This window comes from Scylla paramamosain, unplaced genomic scaffold, assembly GCF_035594125.1.
Source record: "Scylla paramamosain isolate STU-SP2022 unplaced genomic scaffold, ASM3559412v1 Contig32, whole genome shotgun sequence".
Lineage (NCBI taxonomy): Eukaryota > Metazoa > Arthropoda > Malacostraca > Decapoda > Portunidae > Scylla > Scylla paramamosain.
In genome coordinates, this window is record NW_026973697.1 from 217,339 (window position 1) to 243,600 (window position 26,262).

General features: G+C 40.9%; 2 protein-coding genes and 1 pseudogene across 11 annotated transcripts; 1 reads left to right on the forward strand and 2 right to left on the reverse strand.

Moving 5' to 3' along the window:
- The first annotated feature begins 7,190 nt into the window (after window positions 1-7,190).
- LOC135097816 (uncharacterized) lies at window positions 7,191-13,342 on the forward strand. 10 transcript variants are annotated; one of them, XM_063999869.1, is made up of 9 exons: window positions 7,193-7,369; window positions 7,746-7,872; window positions 8,233-9,099; window positions 9,210-9,396; window positions 9,589-9,683; window positions 10,234-10,395; window positions 11,112-11,293; window positions 11,672-11,763; window positions 12,664-13,342. In XM_063999869.1, coding segments are annotated over exons 4-9 (1,110 nt in total). In that variant the 5' UTR covers window positions 7,193-7,369; window positions 7,746-7,872; window positions 8,233-9,099; window positions 9,210-9,395; the 3' UTR covers window positions 13,242-13,342. The 10 variants fall into 10 exon arrangements, with proteins under 10 accessions (XP_063855941.1, XP_063855939.1, XP_063855936.1 ...); XM_063999871.1 differs by having other exon boundaries at window positions 7,191-7,369; window positions 8,233-9,396; window positions 10,209-10,395; XM_063999866.1 differs by having other exon boundaries at window positions 8,233-9,396.
- The window catches only part of LOC135097815 (Y+L amino acid transporter 2-like), a 68,195-nt pseudogene continuing 54,147 nt past the window's right edge, over window positions 12,215-26,262 (reverse strand).
- LOC135097807 (uncharacterized) lies at window positions 23,296-23,970 on the reverse strand. The gene has a single exon (XM_063999862.1). The coding sequence runs from the start codon at window positions 23,968-23,970 to the stop codon at window positions 23,296-23,298; it is 675 nt and encodes a 224-aa protein (XP_063855932.1).

Here is a 26,262-nt window from a genome sequence, read left to right on the forward strand (position 1 = left end):
GAAAAGATAAGTGAACAGTATTTTTTTTTTTTTTTATACGTTCGTATGGACGGTGCATTCCTTATAGAAGGAGGAAGGCAGCTCCAGAATTTTGGTCCATCAACCAGTAGAGACCTCGCTCCAGTACAGGTGTTGGTGTTAGGCTCATACACATTATGTTGTTGTCTAGTGGGGGCAGTACAGACATCACTCACTCTCGGCAGGCAGAATAAGTGGTTAGGGATATTGCCATGGATAATATTGTAGGTAACAATGCCTTTCAACCAGCCAAGTTCTCTCAGAAAAGGTGTGGTGTGGTCAAATTTGGCACCGCTGCTTAATGTAACTTTTGCAGCAAAGTTTTGAAGCTTTTGAGTTTGTTGTGTAAGAGTGATATTTGTTGTTCCCCATATCCTTATTCCATAGTTGATGATGCTTAGTACTAGTGTTTGCACGAGAGTAATTATTGCTCTCCTGTTAAAACAATCCTTGCTTCTATTTATATGTAATATGGTGCTAAAAATTTTCTTACTCGTCTTATTTACATGAGTATTAAAAGTTGTGTGAGAGTCAAAGTAAACACCTAAGTTTTTCAAGCATCTTAGTGTCAGCAACTTGTAAGCAAGTGTTGGGTGGAATCTGAGATACGAGACCTTTGCTGTCGACAAACACACATTGTGTCTTTGTAGTGTTTAGCATTAATCCATTTCAATGAAAATATCCCTTAGCTTGAGATAGAGCCACCTCTCCCCTGTGAACGAGTTCGTAAATGCCGGTAATTTCTCCTTTGTGAATGAGCTGCGTGTCATCAGCGTACTGTATGACCAGACAGTCGGGGATGTGCTGCGAGAGGTCATTCACGAATACTGAAAACAGTAGTGGACCCAGGACTGACCCTTACGGAACGCCGTAAGTAACGTCAAGTTTCTTAGAGACATGTTTGCATATTCTGACTGATTGTGTTCTATTGAGAAGGTAGCTGTGGAACCAAAAGGAATCGATTCGCAACATTCTGAATTTCTTTAACATTTTATGATATACGCTGTCAAATGCTTTAGACAAGTCACACAGCGTTACTAATGAGATATTTTTCCTGTCAATAGTTTCAAACAGTGAATTACACAAAGTAAGAAGAGCGATTTCTGTAGAGAGCTTAGGTCTGAACCCGTGTTGTGTCTTACTAAGCAGATCATTGTGCTCGAGGTATGAGATGAGCTGACCACCAATAACTTTCTCAAGAACCTGAGAGATAATTGGTAGAGGAGATATTGGATGATAATTTTTTGGTTCCATAACATTTCATGTCTTGAAAATAGGAACTACAATGGCGTGTTTCCAGGATTCAGGGAACATTCCTGTTACAATTGACGAGTTGACTACACACGTAAGGTACGGGATTATGACTGGCAAGGAAGCAGTGAAGCTGTAGAAAGGGAAGAGGATGTGTAGATCAGGTTTTTGCAGTTAGGCAGCAGTGTGGAATGTCTTTTGGAAAGGGAAGGAAGTGCAGCTTTTTGGCGGTGAAGGACTTGGGGAAAGTGTGTGATAGGACTGGTAAGAAAAGTATGGGACGTTTTCAAAGTTTGTAGAGTTGGAGGCAGCTTGTTGGAAGGAGGGAAGCGTTTCTGTGTATATGGCAGGGCATGTGTGAGAGTGGGTGGTGGAGTGAGTGGAGGGAGGCATGCAAGAGTAAATGGAGAGGAGGTGGAAGAGGTGGATTGTTTCAAGTACTTGGGATCAGGTCACAGTGGACACAAGAGTTGAGACAGAGGTGAAGTGCGGAGTGAAAGAAGCAGGAAAAGTTCTTGATGGACTAAGAAAGATCCTCAAGCAAAGGACACTGGGTGTGAGTGTACAGAGAGAGAGAGAGAGAGAGAGAGAGAGAGAGAGTTATATGTGGGAATAGTGGTATCCGCTGTGCTGTGTGGTGCTGAAACATGGAACACGGGAGCAGCGGAGAAGAAACTGTTAAGTGTGCTGGAAACCAAGTGTTGGAGGAGTGTGTGTGTGTGTGTGTGTGTGTGTGTGTGTGTGTGTGTGGAGTAACGTGGTGGGATCGATAGAATAAGAAATGACGAGGTGAAAAGAACTGGTGTTTTGAGAGAGTTGCCTGGATAGTACATGTTTGTGTTGTGATGCTTTAATTGGCCTGTGGAGAGAATGCAAGGGAGAATGGTAGGCCTATATAAATACCAGGGAATACATTATTATTATTATTATTATTATTATTATTATTATTATTATTATTATTATTATTATTATTATTATTATTATTATTTGTTGTTGTTGTTGTTGTTGTTGTTGTTGTTGTTGTTGGTGTTGTTGTTAGTAGTTTCTTCAGTTTTATTAATTTTAATTAATTAGTTAATCAATTAGAAGAGGGGGACAGCTGAATGTCACTGAAGAAGAGTGGATAGTTGTCTGGAAGTTTCATTTACCAGAAAGAAACGGACGTGATGCTGTATTTACCCTGCTGTGCAACTGTGGACACAGGTACGAGACGTGACGGTGACGGCAATTGTGGCAGCCTGATGGCGCTGCTCGGTGTGACAGGTGTAATGAACCCTCAGTGCTGCACACGGTACAGTTTATTCTGAGTCCGGTCACGTCTATAATTATATAAAACACTCAACACCATAAGTATGTTGTTTTGTTGTAGCGTCACTTTTGTAGCATCAGTTTGAGGTGCTCATTACAAATGTCATCACGCTCTGTCTGCTGCACACTTAATGTATTGTACACTTACGTATATTAGTGATGTGGCGGTATAACCTCGATATCCAGGATCAGGCTGGTGAGTCTGTTGTGGTACCAAGAGCTCTTGTCCGCTGCAGTGTGGCTGGCGAGTTGTGTTGGTTATGTAACGCTGAGGTGATGGTGTCCTGAGGGGACAGTGTCGGGGTGAGAGGCAGCCATTTTGTGGTTGGGACCGCGGTGGTGTTGTGGTGTTATTGGTGTCCTTGGGGGGGAAGGTGTTGTGGCGTTACAGGTGATCTATGGTGATGTTGGTGATGTCTTGTGAGGTTTGAGGAGGTAAATTACGGGAATTGTTATTTGGGGACGCGGTGTCAGCGTCTGGGGAAATTCCCGCAGCTGGGGAAAATATTTCAGCGGTCTTTGAAGGAGTAAAAGGGTTTTAGTGGTTTGTGAAGTGACGGGAATGTCAGGTATTGATGTGCATAGCCTCTGAGCAATAAGGGAGGCGATATAAGAGCCTCAGTAAAAGGGGGAATCTATGGTGAGTGAGTGAGTGGGATTTATCCTGTGTTGGTCTAGGCTAGAAATTTGTTCCCTAATATCCTTTAATGTGTACTACCTCAATTTGTTCGTGAGTTAACATTATTATTAGTATATCCTGTTATTATATAGAATAAGTGTGTTTTCCTCCCCAACATTGATGAGGCAGTGAGGTGATTTCTGGCGTGCTGTGCCGAGGTGAGGGTTTGTGAGAGGGTTTGATAGCTGGCGATTTCTGATAGGTCGGCTAGGTACTCGAGGCCTTTAAAAATCCACACCTTTAGAACTTTCTGGGATCAGTGTGCCGTCCACTTTCTTTTTTTTTTTTTTTTTTTTTTTTATGTAGGAAGGATACTGGCCAAGGGCAACAAAAATCTAATAAAAAAAATGCCCACTGAAATGCCAGTCCCTAAAAGGGTCAAAGCAGTGGTCAAAAATTGGTGGATAAGTGTCTTGAAACCTCCCTCTTGAAGGAATTCAAGTCATAGGAAGGTGGAAATACAGAAGCAGGCAAGGAGTTCCAGAGTTTACCAGAGAAAGGGATGAATGATTGAGAATACTGGTTAACTCTTGCGTTAGAGAGGTGGACAGAATAGGAGTGAGAGAAAGAAGAAAGTCTTGTGCAGCGAGGCCGCGGAAGGAGGGGAGGCATGCAGTTAGCAAGATCAGAAGAGCAGTTAGCATGAAAATAGCGGTAGAAGACAGCTAGAGATGCAACATTGCGGCGGTGAGAGAGAGGCTGAAGACAGTCAGTTAGAGGAGAGGAGTTGATGAGACGAAAAGCTTTTGATTCCACCCTGTCTAGAACAGCAGTATGAGTGGAACCCCCCCAGACATGTGAAGCATACTCCATACATGGACGGATAAGGCCCTTGTACAGAGTTAGCAGCTGCGGGGGTGAGAAAAACTGGCGGAGACGTCTCAGAACACCTAACTTCATGGAAGCTGTTTTAGCTAGAGATGAGATGTGAAGTTTCCAGTTCAGATTATAAGTAAAGGACAGACCGAGGATGTTCAGTGTAGAAGAGGGGGATAGTTGAGTGTCATTGAAGAAGAGGGGATAGTTGTCTGGAAGATTGTGTCGAGTTGATAGATGGAGGAATTGAGTTTTTGAGGCATTGAACAATACCAAGTTTGCTCTGCCCCAATCAGAAATTTTAGAAAGATCAGAAGTCAGGCGTTCTGTGGCTTCCCTGCGTGATATGTTTACCTCCTGAAGGGTTGGACGTCTATGAAAAGACGTGGAAAAGTGCAGGGTGGTATCATCAGCATAGGAGTGGATAGGACAAGAAGTTTGTTTTAGAAGATCATTAATGAATAATAAGAAGAGAGTGGGTGACAGGACAGAACCCTGAGGAACACCACTGTTAATAGATTTAGGAGAAGAACAGTGACCGTCTACCACAGCAGCAATAGAACGGTCAGAAAGGAAACTTGAGATGAAGTTACAGAGAGAAGGATAGAAACCGTAGGAGGGTAGTTTGGAAATCAAAGCTTTGTGCCAGACTCTATCAAAGGCTTTTGATATGTCCAAGGCAACAGCAAAAGTTTCACCAAAGTCTCTAAAAGAGGATGACCAAGACTCAGTAAGGAAAGCCAGAAGATCACCAGTCGAGCGGCCTTGACGGAACCCATACTGGCGATCAGATAGAAGGTTGTGAAGTGATAGATGTTTAAGAATCTTCCTGTTGAGGATAGATTCAAAAACTTTAGATAAGCAGGAAATTAAAGCAATAGGACGGTAGTTTGAGGGATTAGAGCGGTCACCCTTTTTAGGAACAGGTTGAATGTAGGCAAACTTCCAGCAAGAAGGAAAGGTAGATGTTGACAGACAGAGCTGAAAGAGTTTGACTAGGCAAGGTGCAAGCACGGAGGCACAGTTTCGGAGAACAATAGGAGGGACCCCATCAGGTCCATAAGCCTTCTGAGGGTTTAGGCCAGCGAGGGCATGGAAAACATCATTACGAAGAATTTTAATACGAGGCATGAAGTAGTCAGAGGGTGGAGGAGAGGGAGGAACAAGCCCAGAATCGTCCAAGGTAGAGTTTTTAGCAAAGGTTTGAGCAAAGAGTTCAGCTTTAGAAATAGATGTGATAGCAGTGGTGCCATCTGGTTGAAGTAGAGGAGGGAAAGAAGAAGAAGCAAAGTTATTGGAGATATTTTTGGCTAGATGCCAGAAATCACGAGGGGAGTTAGATCTTGAAAGGTTTTGACATTTTCTGTTAATGAAGGAGTTTTTGGCTAGTTGGAGAACAGACTTGGCATGGTTCCGGGCAGAAATATAAAGTGCATGAGATTCTGGTGAAGGAAGGCTTAAGTACCTTTTGTGGGCCACCTCTCTATCATGTATAGCACGAGAACAAGCTGTGTTAAACCAAGGTTTAGAAGGTTTAGGACGAGAAAAAGAGTGAGGAATGTACGCCTCCATGCCAGACACTATCACCTCTGTTATGCGCTCAGCACACAAAGACGGGTCTCTTACACGGAAGCAGTAGTCATTCCAAGGAAAATCAGCAAAATACCTCCTCAGGTCCCCCCAACTAGCAGAGGCAAAACGCCAGAGGCACCTTCGCTTGGGGGGATCCTGAGGAGGGATTGGAGTGATAGGACAAGATAAAGATATGAGATTGTGATCGGAGGAGCCCAATGGAGAAGAAAGGGTGACAGCATAAGCAGAAGGATTAGAGGTCAGGAAAAGGTCAAGAATGTTGGGCTTATCTCCAAGACAGTCAGGAATACGAGTAGGGTGTTGCACCAATTGCTCTAGGTCATGGAGGATAGCAAAGTTGTAGGCTAGTTCACCAGGATGGTCTGTGAAGGGAGATGAAAGCCAAAGCTGGTGGTGAACATTGAAGTCTCCAAGAATGGAGATCTCTGCAAAAGGGATGAGGATCAGAATGTGCTCCACTTTGGAAGTTAAGTAGTCAAAGAATTTCTTATAGTCAGAGGAGTTAGGTGAGGGGTATACAGCACAGATAAATTTAGTATGACAATGACTCTGTAGTCGTAGCCAGATGGTGGAAAACTCGGAAGATTCAAGAGTGTGGACACGAGAGCAGGTTAAGTCATTGCGCACATAAACGCAGCATCCAGCTTTGGATCTAAAATGAGGATAGAGAAAGTAGGAGGGAACAGAAAAGGGGCTACTGTCAGTTGCCTCAGACACCTGAGTTTCAGTGAGGAAAAGAAGATGAGGTTTAGGAGAGGAGAGGTGGTGTTCTACAGATTGAAAATTAGATCTTAGACTGCCAATGTTGCAGAAGTTAATGAAGAAAAAGTTGAAGGGGGTGTCAAGACACTCAGGGTCGTCGACAGAAAGGCAGTCCGACCTGGGGACATTTATGGTCCCCTCCCCTGATGGGGACTCCGAGGCTGGTGTAGGAGTTGCCATGATGATTTTAAAATTTTTGAGTGAAGGGTGTGTGTGTTATTAGGTGCTTGTAGTTTTGTGTGGAGGAAGAGAGTCGTCTTTAGAGGGCAGGCTGTGACTGCCCCCTTGTGTTGTGAGACACAAAGGGAAACGTTCAGTGAGGTCACAGCTGGGTTTAATGATAAGTTCACAGCACCCCCTGAACAGTGCTTTAGACCTCACTGGGAGTAATTATCGTTTCGGCAGGTGTCTACTGCCTCCTCTCTCAGTCTTGTTGTACTTTTCATGCTTGATATTTGCTTGTTTGTGTTTTTGTATTGATTTTTGTTTTGTTTTTGTTGTTTATTTGTAATGTTTTGTAAATGTTTTGTGAGTTGTGTTAGTGTTTGATGTTGTTTGTTGTGTTTGTAGTGTTGCTGTGTGCCTATTGATTGGGAGGTGATGGTGGTTAGTGTGTGTGTGTGTGTGTGTGTGTGTGTGTGTGTGTGTGTGTGTGTGTGTGTGTTACTACTACTACTACTACTACTACTACTACTACTACTACTACTAGGTCAGCCTTGCTACTTCCCTTAGTACACTTGAATACCTCCATCAGATCCCCTCTTAATCTACTACTACTAGTACTACTGTTGCAGGCACAGGTGCAGGGGTGCCTCAACATGCCAGCCACCTACAACACTGTGGTGGCACGGACACAGTTAGCACACCAGTTTTACGAGCACGTCAGTGAGGTAGCCAGAATGTGTTGCCAACTTGTTCATGACCAGCACCTGCAGCAGCAAGGTCAGGTTAAGTTAGTTAAGTTTTTCATATGTGAATGTTGTGACTGTCAAAATGGAGGTCACAAGGGTTTTCTGAGGGTCACAGGGGTTCTGAATGTGACGGGGAAAGAGGAAGAAGGAGAGGAAAGGTGGAGAAGAAAGGTAGAGAGGAAGAAAGAGGGAAAGATGAAGAAGAGAAGAGGGAACAAAGAGGAAGAGGAGATAATTGTTAAGAATTTGTCTCTCTTCTTCTCTTCCTCTTTCTTTCCTCATTTCTCATTTCGTTGACTGTTTTGTTTAATTTGCTGTAGTCTGCACTCCTCCCTCCACTACTACTACTACTACTACTACTACTACTACTACTACTACTACTACTACTACTACTACCACTACTGCAGGCTGGGCAGCAGTGGTGGCCAGCTTGGAGGACATTGTGGCAGCCTTCAGAGCAAGACATGACGCATTCCAGCAAAACTTTGTGGAGTATCTCAGTGGCCGGGAGGAGAAGGTTGCCCTGCTTCAGTTGTGAGTTTGTGCATGTGTGTGTCAGGATTGGAGGAAAGGTGGAGGGAACATGGAGGGAGGTCTGTGAGGGAGGAGAGGCCTGGAGGTAACTTGTGGAGGGAGATATGGAGAAGGGAAAGGAGGGAGGTGGAGGGGAAAATGTGTGGCTGCCATGTCAGACTATCTAATGAAAGCACTACTTTAACTACAAAGCATATGTCACAGGATTAAGGGAAAGGTGGAGGGAACATGGGGGAAGGCCTGTGAGGGAAGAGAAGCCTGGAAATAACTTGTGGAGGGAGATATGGAGGAGAGAAGAGAGGGAGGTGGAGAGAATGTCTTGCATATTTTTTTTTTATTACTTACAAGTCTCTCCTGCAGTTGTGTGTGTCTCCACTCTTCCTGGCAACTCACCAATGGGGAGAGGAGGAGGAGGAGGAGGAGGAGAAGAGAGAAGAGAGGAGGAAAGAGATAGAAAAATGGTTGGAGTGTGTAGTGTAGGATAATGACTATGATTGGGCTGACTTGCTGTATCTTGATTTATTGATTGATTCAGCCTGCAAATTTAATGTCAACATAAACACAGCATACCTCAATATCATGTAACTCCCTTCAATATCTTGTAACTTCACCCAGTAAACAGAAGAATAACATAAGATGAACACATATCCCATTCTATTATTCACTATTGCAATGACACACGATACATATAAAATAGTACTCACAAAATGACCGCCCATCATCAGCCAAGGCAGACTTCACCATATGTCTGATTACAGCATTACCCCAACTATGCTGCAAAGTTACACTTAATCAAATCCTCCTATCAGCACCGCATTCAATATAACACCAACCAATATGCACAATCAGCGGCATAACATAAGTCAAACAAATCAGAGAAATAATGTTATCACAAAACTCACCTCAGTCAAACAACCGCCACTCACCCCTGACAGGCACCAACTGTACCTCTGCCTACCTTCCCCCTACACCCTGAGTGCGGTATAATATATATCCGTGTTACATACACAGACCCTAAAAGAAAACTTCCTCTTGACAAACAAATACACATTACTAACCAATACCAAACTTGTTAATAAGTAAGAAAACAATATATGTATCTCAATAATAATTACAATTCTTGTCATATATGCCAATAACAATTATACAGTAACTGGAATACAACCCGTGTCTACACCTCTTTCCAACCAATGACAGCGACACACACTGCCCGCTCCACATTCAAAGGTGCCAACATTGACATTATAATTCTAATATGATGAGAATCATATTACAGAGTGTATGAGTGTGTGTCTGTCTGTCACTACTACTACTACTACTACTACTGCTACTACTAGTTTTGAAGAGGACCTGAAGCTACTGGCAAGGATTCCAGTCTTCCCTGAATTCTTTTTGGGGAAGACACAAGAGGAAGAGGAAGAGGAGGAAGCTGGGAAGAAGAGGACAAGCACAGCACAGAAGAAAAGGAGGAAGAGCAGGAGGATGAGAAGAGGGCAGGAGGAGGAGGAGGAGGAAAAAGAGAAAGTAAGTTGTTTTTGTTGTTGTTGTTGTTGTTGTTGTTGTTGTTGTTGTTGTTGTTGTTGTTGTAAATAAAAATAATTGTTGATATCTCTCTCTCTCTCTCTCTCTCTCTCTCTCTCTCTCTCTCTCTCTCTCTCTCTCTCTCTCTCTCTCTCTCTCTCTCTCTCTCTCTCTCTCTCTCTCTCTCTCTGTCAGTGAGGCAAGTGTCACTGCTGGACTGGATCAGCGCCAAGGACAGCCAAAGTGACGTCAGACAGATTGCCCAACTCTGCTGCAGGGGACTGGCCCAGGTGTGTGTGTGTGTGTGTGTGCAACAGGGTGTTAGGGTGTCAGGTATTCACATCTAATTCTTGATACATAATTCTGTTTCCATAGGATTGAATCAAGTTTGTAATCTTGCATTGTTTAACAAGTTGAGTTGTCACATTTGTCTTTAAGCTGGCTCCCCCTCCCCCTGTGTTAGAATATTACATATTTTCAAGGTCACAGGGACACTGAGCTGGGTTCTCAAGGGTGTTTCTCCTGTCACTAATGCAGAAATGTTGTTAATCTGTCACTGTAACTGTAAAATCATCCTTGAAAACCCATGTCATTTTAACTAGAGCCTTTTAAAAGAGTGTTTCTCGTGTCAGTAATGCAGAAATGTTAATGTGTCACTACAACCATAAAAACTCCCTTGAAAATCTGCTTCACTTCAACTAGAACCTTTTAAAAGAGTGTTTCTCCTGTCAGTAATGCAGAAATGTTCATCTGTCACTGCAACCATAAAAACCCCTGAAAACCCATATCAACTAGACACACACACACACACACAGCACCAATACTGCTGCTGCCACACAGATCAACAAGGGGCTGCTGAAACTAGTGGGGCAAGAGGTCAGCGCTGTGCTTCGAGAGGCAGACCGGCCACAGATGAAGGGGCTCGGTGAGCACCTGTGTGGCCTGGAGCAGCTCATGCATGATGCCGCCTACATGGTGCAGGAGCAGAGCAATTTCTCACAGGTACTCCTTCATATCTCCCTCCACAAGTTACCTCCACACTTCTTCCTCACAGACCTTCCTCCATCTTTCCTCCACCTTCCCTCCAATCCTGACTATCCTGTGACTCTTGCTTCATAGTTAAAATAGTGTTTTTGTTAGATAGTCTGACATCACAGCCAGCCATTTTCCCCTCAAGTTATCTCCATGTTTCTGCTTACTTACAAATTTCCTCCATCTTTTCTCCATTTTCCCTCCAATTCTGACTATCCTGTGACTCTTAAAAGAGTGATTTTGTTAGATGGTATGACATCACAGCCAACCATTTTCCCCTCCATAAGTGTCTTTTCTTTCCTCCATATCTTTCCACAGCTTCCCTCCAGGATCTTCAAATATGATAGCCTATTTAGACCTGGTACATTACAATAGACAGACACAGCCCAGGCAACCAGGGACCCTACTTGTACACTAGTGGCCAATATTAGAGTGTGTGTGTGTGTGTGTGTGTGTGTGTGTGTGTGTGTGTGTGTGTGTGCGCACACGCGTGCGCTCTCCTGTAGGTGTGGAAGAGTGGGTGGAGTGGAGTAAATAGTAGAATGTTGGTGATTTATTGAGTGACAGCAGGGATGTTGGTAGAGTGCCAGGCCAGTGACTTGCTGCTGGCTTGTGCTGTGCAGCAGTTGCAGCATTCAACTATTGCTGTGACCTCTTGCTGAGACCTGTCTCTCTGTACATCTCAGAAGGCCAACTTTTGCCCAAGAGCGATGCCCCCAGAGGCCCCCAGACCAGCATTCCTCAAGTCTCTCCCAAGACACCACCTGCCATGCCATCTGAAGATGCACAACGTGGCTTTGCAGCACACCACACCACAGGCCGGTGACTCCCGTGCACCACTTGATAGGGAATGGTGTGTCTGTTGGCAGTGAGTGGTGAGACAAGTGTTGGTCTTGTTGTACTTGGTAGTCAGCATGTTCACTGGGTTCAAACTGTACCTCATGTATCCATGTTTGACAAGACCACTCTTCTCACATTCAAATAATAATAGTAGATTTGTGTTAGAGATCCCAGTGAAAATGTGAAAATATTTGAAATACTTAGTGTCACTTACTTAATGAGAAGACTTGAATTGCTGTCGCATCTTTGCTCAGCAGTGAGGCGGCTGGAGTTGTGAAGCAAGTGTGGCAGATAGCCCTGCGCTGCCGGTGCAGAGATGTGTTGTTGACACATCTCTGTACAAGCCCACAATTATTATTTGACATCAGATAATGCAACATTTATTTATTGATTTAGTTTTTGGCAGAGGGTGGTGCTGTGAAGCTGGTGGCACAGGGGCTGACCAGGGTTCTGCAGAACAGCACACCACAGCAGCAGCAGCAGCAGCAGGAGCATTGTGTCAGTGTTTAAGCTTCAGTATCTTTGATGATAGTGTTTAAATATACTATGTTGGTCTGTTTATTAGCATTCACATTAATTTGCTTTGCTTAGTCTTCATTTGTTCTTTATTTAATGTTTGCATATATATAATTGTTTAGTCTTTTATTGAGATTAATTTTTCCCTGTGTGTTTATTGTGTTGGCAAATGTCTTCCCCTTTACAAGCTTACTCCTTGTTATATAGGTCAGTTCAAAGTGGAGCATTTTGACTCAATACTTGACTCACTGTACTCATCATCAACCCGTGTCCTGTACTTTGTGTACAAGCTTCCATATATTCGAGTTGTGCATCTAATACACCCTTCACTATTTACTTGTTGAGCCTCGCTTCATTCACGCAGGATACAACAAAACGAAGCCTGTCCATTTTGTGTCCATTTTTTATTCTAGGCACTCTACAAGATGCAGCATTTGTGTATGTAATGTGTGTGTGTGTGTGTGTGTGTGTGTGTGTGTGTGTGTGTGTGTGTGTGTGTGTGTGTGTGTGTGTGTGTGTGTGTGACACTTATTGGTGAGGGGCTGTGGGGAGTCACTGTGGAGAACATACTGTGGAGCTGTGGGCTGAGAAGAGAAGAGAAGAGAAAAGAGAGAGAGAGAGAGAGAGAGAGAGAGAGAGAGAGAGAGAGAGAGAGAGAGAGAGAGAGAGAGAGAGAGAGAGAGAGAGAGGGGGGGGGGGTAAGGCTAGCATGAATGAGTGTGAAGTGAAGCAGGTGTTGAGTGTTGTTGATGCAGGGGTGAGATGTTACTCAATGTTGTTCATCACAGGAGAGGTGTTGTTCAGTGTTGTTGATGCAGGGAAGAGGTGATACTCAGTGTTATTCATCATAGGAGAGGTGTTGTTCAGTGCTGTTCATTGCAGGTGAGGGAAGACACAGCATGTTGAGGCAAGGCAGCAGCTGTGGAGGAGTGGACAGCTGCACCACTGACACCACCACCACCACCACTGCTCAATGCTGCTGCTGCTGCTGCTGCTACTACTACTACTACTACTACTACTACTACTACTACTACTACTACTACTACTACTACTACTACTCTACTACTACTACTACTACTACTACTACTACTGCTGCTGCTGCTGCTGCTGCTGCTGCTGCTGCTGCTGCTTCTGCTTCTGCTGCTGTTCCCCTCCTCCTCCCAGCACAGAAACAGACTGTGGGGTCCTGCCACAATGCGGCTCTCTCCTGCAGGACATGTTCTCGTCACCTTCATGTCCCGGACGCGTGCATAGACTTGTGCCTCAGTAGCCTGGCCGCAACAGACTGCAGCTGTGTGCTGTGCTGTGGCTGGCCAACAGGAGGGGGCGGGCAAGCTGGCCACCCTCTGCATCACCACCTGCTGGGGAAAGAAGAGCACCGTTGTTGTCATCTTTGTTTTCCTTCTTTTTCCTTTTGTTTTCCTTCACTGTTTGCAGGGAATGGTGGCAGAATTTGTTGATGTTGTTGTTGTTATCTGTTTGTTATTAAATGATGTGTTCATTGTGTTGTTGTTATTGTTGTTGTTTTGTGTGTGTGATGAACAAAAGCAGTCCACAGTTACTGGTGTTTGTTTTCCCCTTCAACTGTATACAAACATAAAGGGCTGGCTAGAAGTACAGTAGTAGTAGTAGTAGTAGTACAATTACCAGTATATTTCAACAAATGCTGGAACTACTACTACTAAAAATATATAATCCAGGACCTCTACTATCATTTTTACTACTATATTGAGCATTACTATTACCACTACTATCTATTCTACTAACACCACTGCCACCACACCTTGCTCAGCCTGGTCCTGTGCCCTGGCCAGCTGCTGGAGGAGGAGGTGGTGGATGCCCTCTCCTGCTAGTTGTGGTGGTGGTGGTGGTGTGTGGCTGTAGGGGTGGCTCTGACAGACAAAACGGGTTCACCACACACGGCCCACTAGTTGTCTCTTCTGCAACAGTGATGACAGGTCAGGTTTGGTTGAGTGAGGTGAGGCCAACACTCAGAAGGCCTATACACACTTAAAAACACAAAAAAAAAACACACAAGACACAAACAGAGGCTGGGTTGTGCTAACACTCAGAATGACTACATAAAATACAGAGTGCTGGGGTTTGGGAAGAGGAAGAAAAGCACTACGGGCAAATGTAAAATGTGAAGCGGAAAGATGAACAAAATGACGGCAGTGGACAGTTTGAGAGTCAGTGTGTGGATGATGATAATACTCTAAAAACACAATGTGTCTGACAAGCAAGTATTATTTTCAACTCTTCATTGCAAAACAATACAAAATGTCCATTATTCCTGTCAAACTTTGCTTTTGTGGCTTTTAGAATATTTTTTTTTCTCCAAATAGCTAAATTTCACCATTTTCCAGATGGTGTGACAGAGAATTTTACATGCCACCAATGACATCTCAAGTTGTGTCACCACCAAAAAGAACTGTTTGAATGAAAATGTGCAAATACATCAATCCCAAACATTTCCTTGAGGAACACCACCAGCAACAGCCCTGGACACTGCCTCTAATTCCACCACAACACAACCCTTGCACTAACCTGTCACGTGGAGCTGAAGCAGAGGCCTCACTCAGGTCAACAGCCCTGGACACTGCCTCTAATTACACCACAACACAACTCTTGCACTAAGCTGTCATGTGGGGCTGAAGCAGAGGCCTCACTCAGGTCAACAGCCCTGGACACTGCCTCTAATTACACCACAACACAACTCTTGCACTAACCTGTCATGTGGGGCTGTAGCAGAGGTCTCACTCAGGTCAACAAAGGTGCTCATCATTCAAGGCTTTGCTCCAACCTTTAAAATGCCTTTACAAAAACAAAAAATGTTCAGAGCACTAAAGGAACTTGTGGCTTTTGAGAGAGAGAGAGAGAGAGTGTGGCAGGGAGGTGGTGATGGTGACAGCCAGGGACAGCTCCACATGGGGCTCCATCAGCACCACCCATAGCAGGATCAACAACAACAACAACAACAACACTGGTCTGTGCTAGCTCCTCTGGGGCTCTGCTGTGACTGGGGATAGTCAGATAGTACACTGCTTTGGTCAATAGTTAAAACTATGGGTTTCCTTTGTGGTTTTGTGTTGAAAATGTTACTATCAATGTTTTTTTGCTCTTCAAATATGACTATATTTTTTGTGATGTATAATTTAGTCCCTCACTTTATGGATAGTCAGATGGTGTTCTATTTTGGGGCTAATAGTCAAAATAGTTCAAAATTGTGTTTTTTGGGGGTTTATGTTTCAAGGCCTCCTCTGTGAAATCCTTGACTACCTGAGTCTGCTGTGCCTCTGGATAGTCAGATAGTAAACTATTTTATGGGTGATGGCTAAAATTGTGTTTTTGGTGTTTTTTTAGTATGAAATTTTTTTTAGGAGGGGGATGACTTCACAAAATGGTGTACTATTTTGAACAAAACACCACAAAAAACATCCCATCATAGCAAAATAGTCCAAAATCATGTACTATCCTGCCAAGACAGTTAAAAATGGTCAACTTCTACCAAAATAGTGCAAGATGGCATACTATCCCAGCAGAACAGCCTGGGATAGTGTACTACTAACCTTTGACCCACATGTAGGCAGCAGCAGCAGCAGCAGCCACAGCAAAGACTATCAGGAATAGTACAAAGGCAAGGGCTCCAGACTATTTGCCATGGCTTGACTAACGCCACACCGGATAGTCTTGGGAGGTGTGCCTTGTCCTCAGCATGCACCAGACATATATATACTATCCAGAGCTGTAGTAGTAGTAGTTGTAGGTAGTAGTAGTAGTAGTAGTAGTTTGGTTATGTTAGGTAAGACAAAAGAGCAGGAGGAGGAGAAAAATTGTAGTAGTAGTAGCAGTAGTAGTTTGGTTAGATTAAATTAGGTGAAGGAAGAAGAAGAAGAAGAAGAAGAAGAAGAAGAAGAAGAAGAAGAAGAAGAAGAAGAAGAAGAAGAAGAAGAAGAAGAAGAAGAAGAAGAAGAAGAAGAAGAAGAAGAAGAAGAAGAAGAAGAAGAAGAAGAAGAAGAAGAAGAAGAAGAAGAAGAAGAAGAAGAAGAAGAAGAAGAAGAAGAAGAAGAAGAAGAAGAAGAAGAAGAAGAAGAAGAAGAAGAAGAAGAAGAAGAAGAAGAAGAAGAAGAAGAAGAAGAAGAAGAAGAAGAAGAAGAAGAAGAAGAAGAAGAAGAAGAAGAAGAAGAAGAAGAAGAAGAAGAAGAAGAAGAAGAAGAAGACGACATCTCCTCTTATTCCTTCTTCTCCTCCTCCTCCTCATCATCATCATCAGCAGCAGCAGCAGCACCAGCATCACAGCAACACAACCGGCGGCGTGGTCGTGCTGCTTTTAAATTCCACCGAAAATGCACCGAGGAGACGCGGGAATGTAGGGAAATTGTTTGTTATTTTTGTTAATATTTTCTCTCTCTCTCTCTCTCTCTCTACTTCAATCTTATGTCACCTAACCCCTGTCTGGAAATAAAAAAGAAACAAAACGCTCAGAGGACTTTACATATCACGAACAAACAAGGTATTAATTAATAACGAGAGAGAGAGAGAGAGAGAGAGAGAGAGAGAGAGAGAGAGAGAGAGAGAGAGAGAGAGAGAGAGAGAGAGAGAGAGAGAGAGAGAGAATGTTTATACTTCACTAAGTACACATGTATGTACTGTGATGTCCAGGTAACAAAAGCCAAAAGACAAGGAGTCCGTGCACCACAACATTTGGTTCTCTTGCGCAACACAAGAGAGACATGAAAGCAAGGGTGGACTTTGCCGCGGCACAGGCAGCGTCACATCTCAGGCCTGGGCACACAGAGAGCAATGTCTACAGCGACACTGGCACACCTGTCTCAGCAAACACTTTGAGACGCCTGCATGTACTGGATGGCACGATGAAACACTCGCCAAGAGAAAAGTGCGAGGCAAGCAGCCAGCAGAGCGAGGGGCAGGCGCCGTTTTCTGGAGATGCAGTCATTTGCACTCTTGCTCACACGTCCTTCACATTCATCAACAGCTTTTCATACTTTTTGTTGTTGTTTATAGATAAATGCTCTATGATCGACACTGACCCTTTTTTTCTTTTTTATCAAAATAAAAGAAAACATTTAAGAAAATATTTTTCATACGAATAAAAATGTTTTCTAATAATTATTCTCATAATTATTAATTTTACGACGACTTGTTAAAAAAGTAGTTATTGACAGACCTAGAAAAAATGCTCCCCTGCATGACGAACTACTTCAAACACTGACTGAATTAAAAGGTTGAAGAGTTATGTTGCAATTAGCAAGACCATCTTCTATTTTACATATTTTTATTTTTCTATTTTTTTCTTTTTCATAAATCTGGTTGTAACTCTTCATGAACATGTTTCACGACAGTACGCATCTACACAAAAAATATCATTAAGCTACAGTGATATTTAGTGACGTGAAAATAATACGGGGAAATACCCCAACTTTACACCTACTATTATGGGCCCTCGTGGGCCAGTGGGTAGAGTGATGGACTTTGGAGTTTTGAGTGAGGGACGCCGGCCGGGGTTCAAACCCCACTCAGAACTCACAAGAAACTTCAAGGGCATCCTCTCCAAGAAACTTCAAGAAACTTCAAGGGCATCCTCTCCATCGCCACGTGTGCCTAACAAGCACACAACACCACGTGGTGATGGAGCTTCGTCACCACGTGTGCCTAACAAACACACAATAGGTGACGGAGCTGCCCACGGGAGGTGAGAGAGCAACACCTCCCTGTGCCCCTCCACGGGAGGTGAGAGCTGCAAGGGACACTATATTATCAAATAATTATATTATTTTTATTATACCCATGATTAAATACTTCTACTACCCATTAATACTTCTACTACCACTACTACTGCTACTACCACTACCACTACCATGTTTACAACCACCCTCGCTAAAGGTAGGGTAGATGATTTTTCTTTTTTCTTTATATTTTTTTCACATATGAATCCGTTATTTTACTGCTTATTTTCTTCTACCTACTCGCCTCTAGCGAGGGTGGTTGTAAACATAGTAGTAGTAGTAGTGGTAGTAGAAGTATTAATGGTTATAATAATAATAATATTATTATCATATATATATATATATATATATATATATATATATATATATATATATATATATATATATATATATATATATATATATGATAATAATATTATTATTATTATATATTATATATAATATATTATATATAATATTAATAATATAATATATAATAATATATAATATATAATAATATAATATATATATATATATATATATATATATATATATATATATATATATATATATATATATATATATATATATATATATATATATATATATATATATACTTAATTTTATTACAGTATATTTATTTCATTTTTACTTTCATTAGTTTTTTATTTTTCTTTCCTTTTCTTTATTTATTTTTGTTTATTTATTTATTTATTTCATTTTTTATTTATTTTTTTTTTTTGCACATACTTCCTAAATAATTTTTGTTGAAGTTGATTTTTTCTTTCTTTTTTCTTCATTTCATTCTCTTGAACAAATTGTATTTTTCTCTCTTATATAAATATTTTATTTTTACTATATATTTATTTTTTCATGCTTTTTTATTTATTTTTTTTTTGTTCTCTTCGAGAAATTGTCATTTTCACATATGCATTCATTATTTTACTACACTTTTCTTTTTTTTTCCCTTTTAATTTCTTTGCATGTTTTTTTTTCCAAAGAAATAATGTTGTTAGTGCATGAAAAACAAGACACTAATTTGTTTTGTTAAAATACTTTTATCCTCTTCATCATGTTAAGTTTTTCACACATACGTCCATAATGTCTTTCCTTTTTTCTTTTTTTTTTTTTTTTTTGTTATTTTTTTATCCTTTTCAATTTACATTTCTCAGACATATATACGTAATTTTACTGCATTTTTTCTTTCTTCTTTGTTATATTTCATCCTCTTCAACAAGTTCCGCTTTTCACGCAAACATCCATAATTGCAGTGCGCATTTTCCTTTTTTTTTTGTATTTTCTTTTACATCCTCTTGAACGTGTTACGTCTTGTTTACAAATATATCTTTTCGTCTTTATTTTTCAAGTTACGTGTTTTTATTTTTTTCCTTTTATTTTATTCTTTTTTCCTTTATTCTTTTTCATCATGTTTAACTCACACATACTATATACATATTTTTCTACAACATTATTTTTATCTTTTCTTCATGTCATCCTCCTGGACAACTTACGACTTTCACACTTATATACATACGTAACTGTATTGCAAGATTCTGCTCTTTTATTTTTATTTTTTTTCACGTTTCAGTTTGTTTTTTATTCTCATCAGTAAGTCATATGTTTCCCCTTTTTCTTTGTTTTCCTGTTTCTTTGTTTTATTTCATCGTCTCACACAAGTAACCCTTTTCTCACAAACATCCCTAATTAGGGTACATGATTTTTCTTTTTTCTTTATATTTTTTCACATATCAATCCGTTATTTTACTGCTTATTTTCTTCTTTTTTCGTTTTCTTTTCTTTTTAATCCTCTTTATATATATATATATATATATATATATATATATATATATATATATATATATATATATATATATATATATATATATATATATATATATATATATATATATATATATATATAGTAAATCTATATAAAAGATTTACTACAATTTTTTTTTCCTTTATTTCGGATTTTTCCACCGCAATAATGTTGGTCCTGCATGAAAGGCAAGGCTCAGACTCATGCAGGATAAAAAAAAAAAAAAAGACAATTTATCTTCTTCATCAAGTAAGTTTTTCACGCATCCATCCATAATCTTAGCACCTGTTTTTTTTTTTTTTTATTTTTTTTTTCCTTATTCTCTTTAAATAACTTTTCTTGTATTTTTTCATTTTTTTTTATTTCATCTTTTTTATTCTTCAAGTTTCTTTTTTTTACACACACTATATACATATATTCAGGAACATATATTCTCTTTTTTTCTTTTCTTTATTTCATCCTCTTGAACAAGCTACGGTTTTCACACTTATATACATAATTTTATTATAGAATATTCTTCTTCTTTTTTCTTTTCTTTTTTTTTTTTCTTTTTAGCGTTTTTTTTATTTAATGATTTTCTTCACATATCTTTTTGACATTTCTTCGTATTTTCGTTTTCCTTCGTGTAATTTCATTCTCTTGGATGAATCCATCCATAATTGTTACATTTTTTTCTTTTTCTTTGCATTTTTTTTACAAAGACGTCCATTGTTTTACATTTGTTTTTCTTGCCGCATGAAAAGCAAGGCTCAAGTTTATGTAGGAAAAAAAGTTAATTTATCCTCTTCATCAAATTAACTTTTTCACACATGCTTCAATAATTTTACTACATTTTTTTCTTTTTTTTCTTTTTTGTCCTTTTCAAGTTACGTTTTTCCCATTGATATACATCATTTTACTATTTTTTTTATTTCCTTTTTTCTGTTTTATTTTTTTACGTTACGGTTTTCACACATATACATAATTGTATTACAATATCTTGTTTTTCTTCTTTATTTTTTACTTTTATTCACATTTTCACGTTTTTATTTTTTCATTCTCTTAAAAGATATATTTTTCACATTTTTCACATTTTCTTTTCCTTGTTTTTCTCTCTGGGACAAATCCCGCTGTTCACACAAACATCCACATTGCGTATTTATTTCCTTTATTTAATTTTTTTCACAAATGCATCCATTATTTTGGTTTATATTTTGTTGATTTTTCTTTTCCTGTTTTAATTCTTTTTGGGGAACGTTTTTCACATACATATGTAAAATTTTGATACATTATTTTCTTTTTTTCCTGTTTTTTTTTTTCATTTATTTCACAGAGAAAATGTTCTTCCTGCGTGACAAGCAAGGCTCAGATTCTTGCAGGAAAACACACAATTCATCCTCTTCTTCACGCTGTCTTTCTTTTTCACACAGGCATCCTTAATTTTACTGCATATCTTTTTTTTTTTTTTACCTTTTCTTTTTTGTAATTTTCAGGTTTTGTTTTTCATACATAATTTGCAGGAAAACACACAATTCATCCTCTTCTTCACGCTGTCTTTCTTTTTCACACAGGCATCCTTAATTTTACTGCATATCTATTTTTTTTTTTACCTTTTCTTTTTTGTAATTTTCAGGTTTTGTTTTTCATACATAATAACCTTCTCCTTTTTTTCCTTTTTTTTTTTTTTGTTTGTTTTATCCTCTTGATCAAGTTACGCTTTCCACACAAACATCGATAATATTATTACAGCACGTATTTTACTTTTTCTTTATTTTTTTTCTTTTTTTTTACACTAAGTTACGTTTTTCATTCTTTTTACTTGTGTTATCTTATTATTTTTTTCTTTTCTTTATTCTTCTTTCATGATCGAGATTTTTTTTTCTTTCACACATGATATATGCATATTTTTCTTCAATGTTTTTCTTTCCTTTCTTTCATCCTCCTGAGCAAGTTACGGTTTTTACAATTATGTACTTAATTGTATTATCAAATATACTTTTTCATTTTCTATCCTCTGTCACAAGTCACGCTTTTCACACAAACATCCCAGTCTTCTCCTGTACCTTGTTCCTGTCAGTCATGTCGCCTGTACCTTCTTCATATCAGTTAGCACCACACCAGTAGCATCCTTCATCTGCTTCGCATGATTTACATCCTTTATTGGCTTGTTCCTACTCCTTGGTATCCTGCATGTTCTCTTCTCTCCTCCTGGTGTTTGCAGCTTTTCCAGTAAATCACGACATGCCTCAGCCTTAGCCACCGCCACTGCTTTCCCTGCTAACTTCTTTGCTCTTCTGTATTCCAACTTATTCTGCCTCGTTCCGCTCTGCTCCCACTCTTTCTTGATTTCCTTTGTCCTTTTCAGTGCATTGTTGACGTGTTCACTCCACCACCATTGTTGTCTAGTTGTGCGTGACTTTCCACACGTTTCTCCCAGTACTTCTCTATCCACTTCTCTCAAGATCCCCGCACTCTTCTTCCACCAGTCCTGGAACCGCTCTGTGTTTAGGTTCACTGTGTGTGGCACCTTGGTCTTGAACTCTTGCTTCTTGGCCAGCCTTCAGTGCAGCCCATCGGGTCCTCTTCTCATAACTTCTCATTACTTTCCTCAGTCTTCTTAGCCATGCATGCATCACTACCAACCGCTGCTGCCTTTATTGCCATGTGCTCTACGGATTTTTTTTTTTATTATTTTTCCATTTTATTTTTTTTTTCTTGTTAGCATTTACTGTATTTACTTATTTTTTTATAATTTTTCTATTTTTTTTTTCATTTTCTTTATATATATATATATATATATATATATATATATATATATATATATATATATATATATATATATATATATATATATATATATATTTTTTATTTCTTTCGCTTTTTATTTATTTTTTCAATCTATTTTTCGGCAAATTTTTCCAGATCAGCGCTCCCTCCGCAGCGGGACGAGTGGAAGGGAAGCCTGACCGTTACTGTACCGACCTTCAAGGTCAAAGAATAGTCAATGAAGTCCATTACAGCACATAAATAATAGAGCATCCCTCTTCCAAACAAGAAGTCATATGCCTGATCCACTTGAACGGTGTCCACGTCCATCATCAGTGCGCGTGTGCCCTGTCCAAAGTCCAGCGAGATTAGTTGCGGCGGCGGAGCACACCTGCCTGCCCTGTGCATCAACTTTTCCCGGCCGAACCTTGTCACGACAAATGATGCTGCGGCGCCAGTGTCCACCAGTACTGTGAGCGGCTCCTCGCTATCTAGTGTTCGTGCGACAAACGTGTATACTTTCCCTACGAACCCTGGCTCAGGTTTCCGCCGCAGACGTTCAGGGTGGCGGAGAAACAGGCTGCCGCTGCCGTCGGGATGGAACTCTTGCACGATCTCGGCTTCCTCCAGGCGGTTCATGGACATGATTATCATTTCAGCGGAATAGTGACCCTCCATCTCCTTTGGAAACACCTGTAAGGGCGTGCTGACCTCCACGCCGCCCTTCAGGGTGATCACCACCTCGTCCAGCTTGATCACCTCCAGCCGCAACGTTCCATAAGCCGTGTTAGAGATTACCGTCACCTTCTCCTCATCGCCCGTGACAAGGCCCATTTTTTCGGCCAGTGACACCATCATTATAGTGACAGAAGCGCCGGTATCCAGGAGAACAGTACAAGGGTGGCCGCGCACTGCCCCGTCCACCAGTTGTCCTTCCTCAATATCAATACGACAGTACTCGCTTACATTTCTTTTCGTCCCAGTGGCCAGCTCGGTGTCCACTACCACCCTCAACACGTTGAACCAGAATATCTCCCCCCAATCTTTGGCCTGGCTCTTGTCTTCCTCCGCATCCTGCGTCTTGCTCGTCTTGGGCTGGCTCTCGTGTTCCTTCTTGTCCCGCGTCTTGCTCTTCTTGGGCTGGCTCTCGTCCTCTTCTGTATCCCGCATCTTCCTCTTCTTGGGCTGGCTCTCGTGCTCCTTCTTGTCCTGCGTCTTGCTCTTCTAGGGCTGGCTCTCGTCCTCTTCTGTATCCCGCGTCTTCCTCTTCTTGGGCTGGCTCTCGTCCTCTTCTGCATCCCGCGTCTTCCTCTTCCTGGGCTGGCTCTCGTGCTCTTTCTTGTCCTGCGTCTTGCTCTTCTTGGGCTGGCTTTCGTCCTCTTCTGTATCCCGCGTCTTCCTCTTCTTGGGCAGGCTCTCGTCCTCTTCTGTACCCTGCGTCTTGCTCTTCTTGGGCTGGCTCTCGTGGTCTTCAATATCCTGCGTCTTTCTCTTCTTGGCCTTTTTCTCGCCCTCCGTGGCCTTCGTTTTCTTATCTTTTCTATCCTTCCTCTTCTCCTGCTCTCCGTGTTCCATATCCTCTTCACCGCCATCCACCTTCCTCTTTTTACGGGTGTCATAGTCCTCCATGTCTCCCGCCTTCCTCTTCTTCTTGTTGTGTTGCTTAACCTGTTTGCCATCATACAGCTTGGTGCTGCTCTTGCTGCTCTCACAGCCTTTCATATGGTCTCCCTTGTTGTTGGTGCGATGCTTCATCTCTTTAACGCCTTCCATCTCCGTGTTGGCCCTGTGGCTGCCGCAGTCTTCCATGCTCTCTAACCTCCTTTTCTTGCTGGGTTGTTTGGCCTCTTCCTTCCTCTGCGTCTTCGCCTTCTCGCTTAACGTCTCTTGGTCGTTCATTGTTTGCTGCTTCCTCTTCTTGCTTTTGGATCGCGTTGTAAACAGTGGTGCGTGAAAACCTTCACAAGGAAAGCCAGGCATGGCACTGTCTTGTCTAGAACCTCTGATTCCATCACCTGTGGTCCCTTTCTTGGCGTGCTCAGCAGCTTGGAGCTGAGCCCTGGCGGCACCCACCACGCGCACCAATCAGAGGCCTCGATTTGAACCTAACAGCCAATCAGATGCAAGAACGATACAACTGTGGTAATACTATATATATATATATATATATATATATATATATATATATATATATATATATATATATATATATATATATATATATATATATATATTATAAGTATTCCGTCCTGCATTAAGTTGGAAGTACGTACGTAACAACTTGTTTTCTTTTTGTTGTTGTGTAAATGCAGGCTACTATGGGTTTGAGAGGCCGTGTTACGTCGTTTTTCTGGAATATTCTAACAAACAGGTGAATTATTTCCGTCAGTAGGGTCCAGTGAGAACAGTGTGATGTACGTATATTATGTGCGGATTCTGAAATGCTTCCGCGTCTTATCTGGACAACCTTTAACAGGCTCTCGTGGGAATTAGTGGCATTTCCAAGCGTGTGTTCGTGATTGCAGTGATAGTAGTTCAGCCTTATTAATCGGGACAGTTTAGAGAAAGTGACTAATCACTTCTGTGGTCTTTGAAGACAATCTTGATGGCAGAGCAAAGTCTTTCAGAACAGCGGCCTTGCACTTGCTGGTGGCGTCGTGAAGGATGAAGCAGCAGAGACAGTCGACCAGCAAGTCACTCACTTCCTTTGTCCCAGGAGTAAGTATCTGTCCTTACACCCGCGCAAACCACCAACATCCGCCTCACTCAAACAAGCTGCCACCCATGCAACCAGTCTGTCCATTACAGTATTAGCAAAATTCCAATCATCATGGGTGTGTCGTGTCTTCAAAATTCATGTTTACTTTGCAGAACAGTGAAGCTTGTCGTGGCGTCAGCAATTTGCTGCAGCAGGTTGCTTCGTGTTTCGCTGCTTGGAGAATTCCACTTATTGTTGACGTGTCATTTCTTTATATGTCATATTTACTTTATAAAATTGTGCAGGTTTTCTCAGCAGACAAACTGGTGTTTCCTCGGTACACACACCAGGAGAAGACTTCCTGCATGGTGGTGCACTCAATTTCTTCAAGTAGTGCGCAAGGAAGAGGACTTTTGAAAACATGAGGAGCTGACGCACAATGAAGCAGCTGATACAGCAGCACACAATACGGCAACACTTTACTGCTCACTCAAAGTATGGCAAGGACACTGACTTCCGTGAATGAGACGACACGATGAGCTCAGTGTGAGAAAATCAGTGTGCATTTGGCAACGTGCCTCCAGAGTGTTTACAGGACAGCGGTGACCTGCCACCTTGTCCTCCTTGCCGTGCGTGTAATACCCATTCACCTCTACCTCTTGTACAGTGTAGCCACTTCATACACTATAAAGTATCTTCAGAGTCCACCTATAAAATCACCACCATATTTGTCTTTTCCACTTGTCACGCCAACCTCAACTGGAACACGACACGTACAACAACAGGCTGAGGTTTTACCAACACTAATTTTACCTATTTCTTAACCTTTTTCTCTCTTTTTATTGTAAACACTTTTTTTTACATGTTTGATGAAATCAAATAAAAAGCAAATCGTATTAACTACACCTATAAAAATACATAAAACAGATTTTAAAATAGATAAGAATATAAATACAGGCAAAGTCTTGATGTCAAACACGCACATTTATCATATCGTAACCAAAGCAGTGTGCCAAACTCACAGAAATACAAAACGCAAGACAAGTGACTTTACATAAAACAATATTTTACAAGGTCTAGTTCCTCAAATATAGCAAAAAGAAAGAATAGTAAAAAAAAAAAAAAGTTGTATAATATGCGGCAAAGTTCAAGCACTTTCCTCCTCTGCTGTGTATTAAGTCAAGGGCTAACTCAGGCTCTTCTTCTCCGAAATTAAAAGTTTAGCGATTTATCTATGTATTCTTTATGTAGTAGTGGCACTGGCCAGGGGCTGGAAAAATTTCATAAGAAAGGGACCACCGGGATGCTAGGTACTAAAGAAAAAGGACAGAACGGATAATCCAAAATTTGAAAAATGTTTTGACTCTTCCCCCTTGAAGGGATTCTGGTCGTAGGAAGGGCAGAATACAGAACCAAGCAGGGAGTTCCAGAATTTAACAGTGAAAGGATTAAAAGATTGTGAATACTGGTTAAATCCTGCATTTGGGCATTTG

Coding starts and splice junctions, on each gene's coding strand:
- LOC135097816 (XM_063999866.1), top strand. Junction 9,684..10,233: donor GCTGCAGGGGACTGGCCCAG/GTGTGTGTGTGT, acceptor GCTGCCACACAG/ATCAACAAGGGGCTGCTGAA. Junction 10,396..11,111: donor AGCAGAGCAATTTCTCACAG/GTACTCCTTCAT, acceptor TGTACATCTCAG/AAGGCCAACTTTTGCCCAAG.
- LOC135097807 (XM_063999862.1), bottom strand. CDS start 23,970: ATGAACGACCAAGAGACGTTAAGCGAGAAGGCGAAGACGCAGAGGAAG.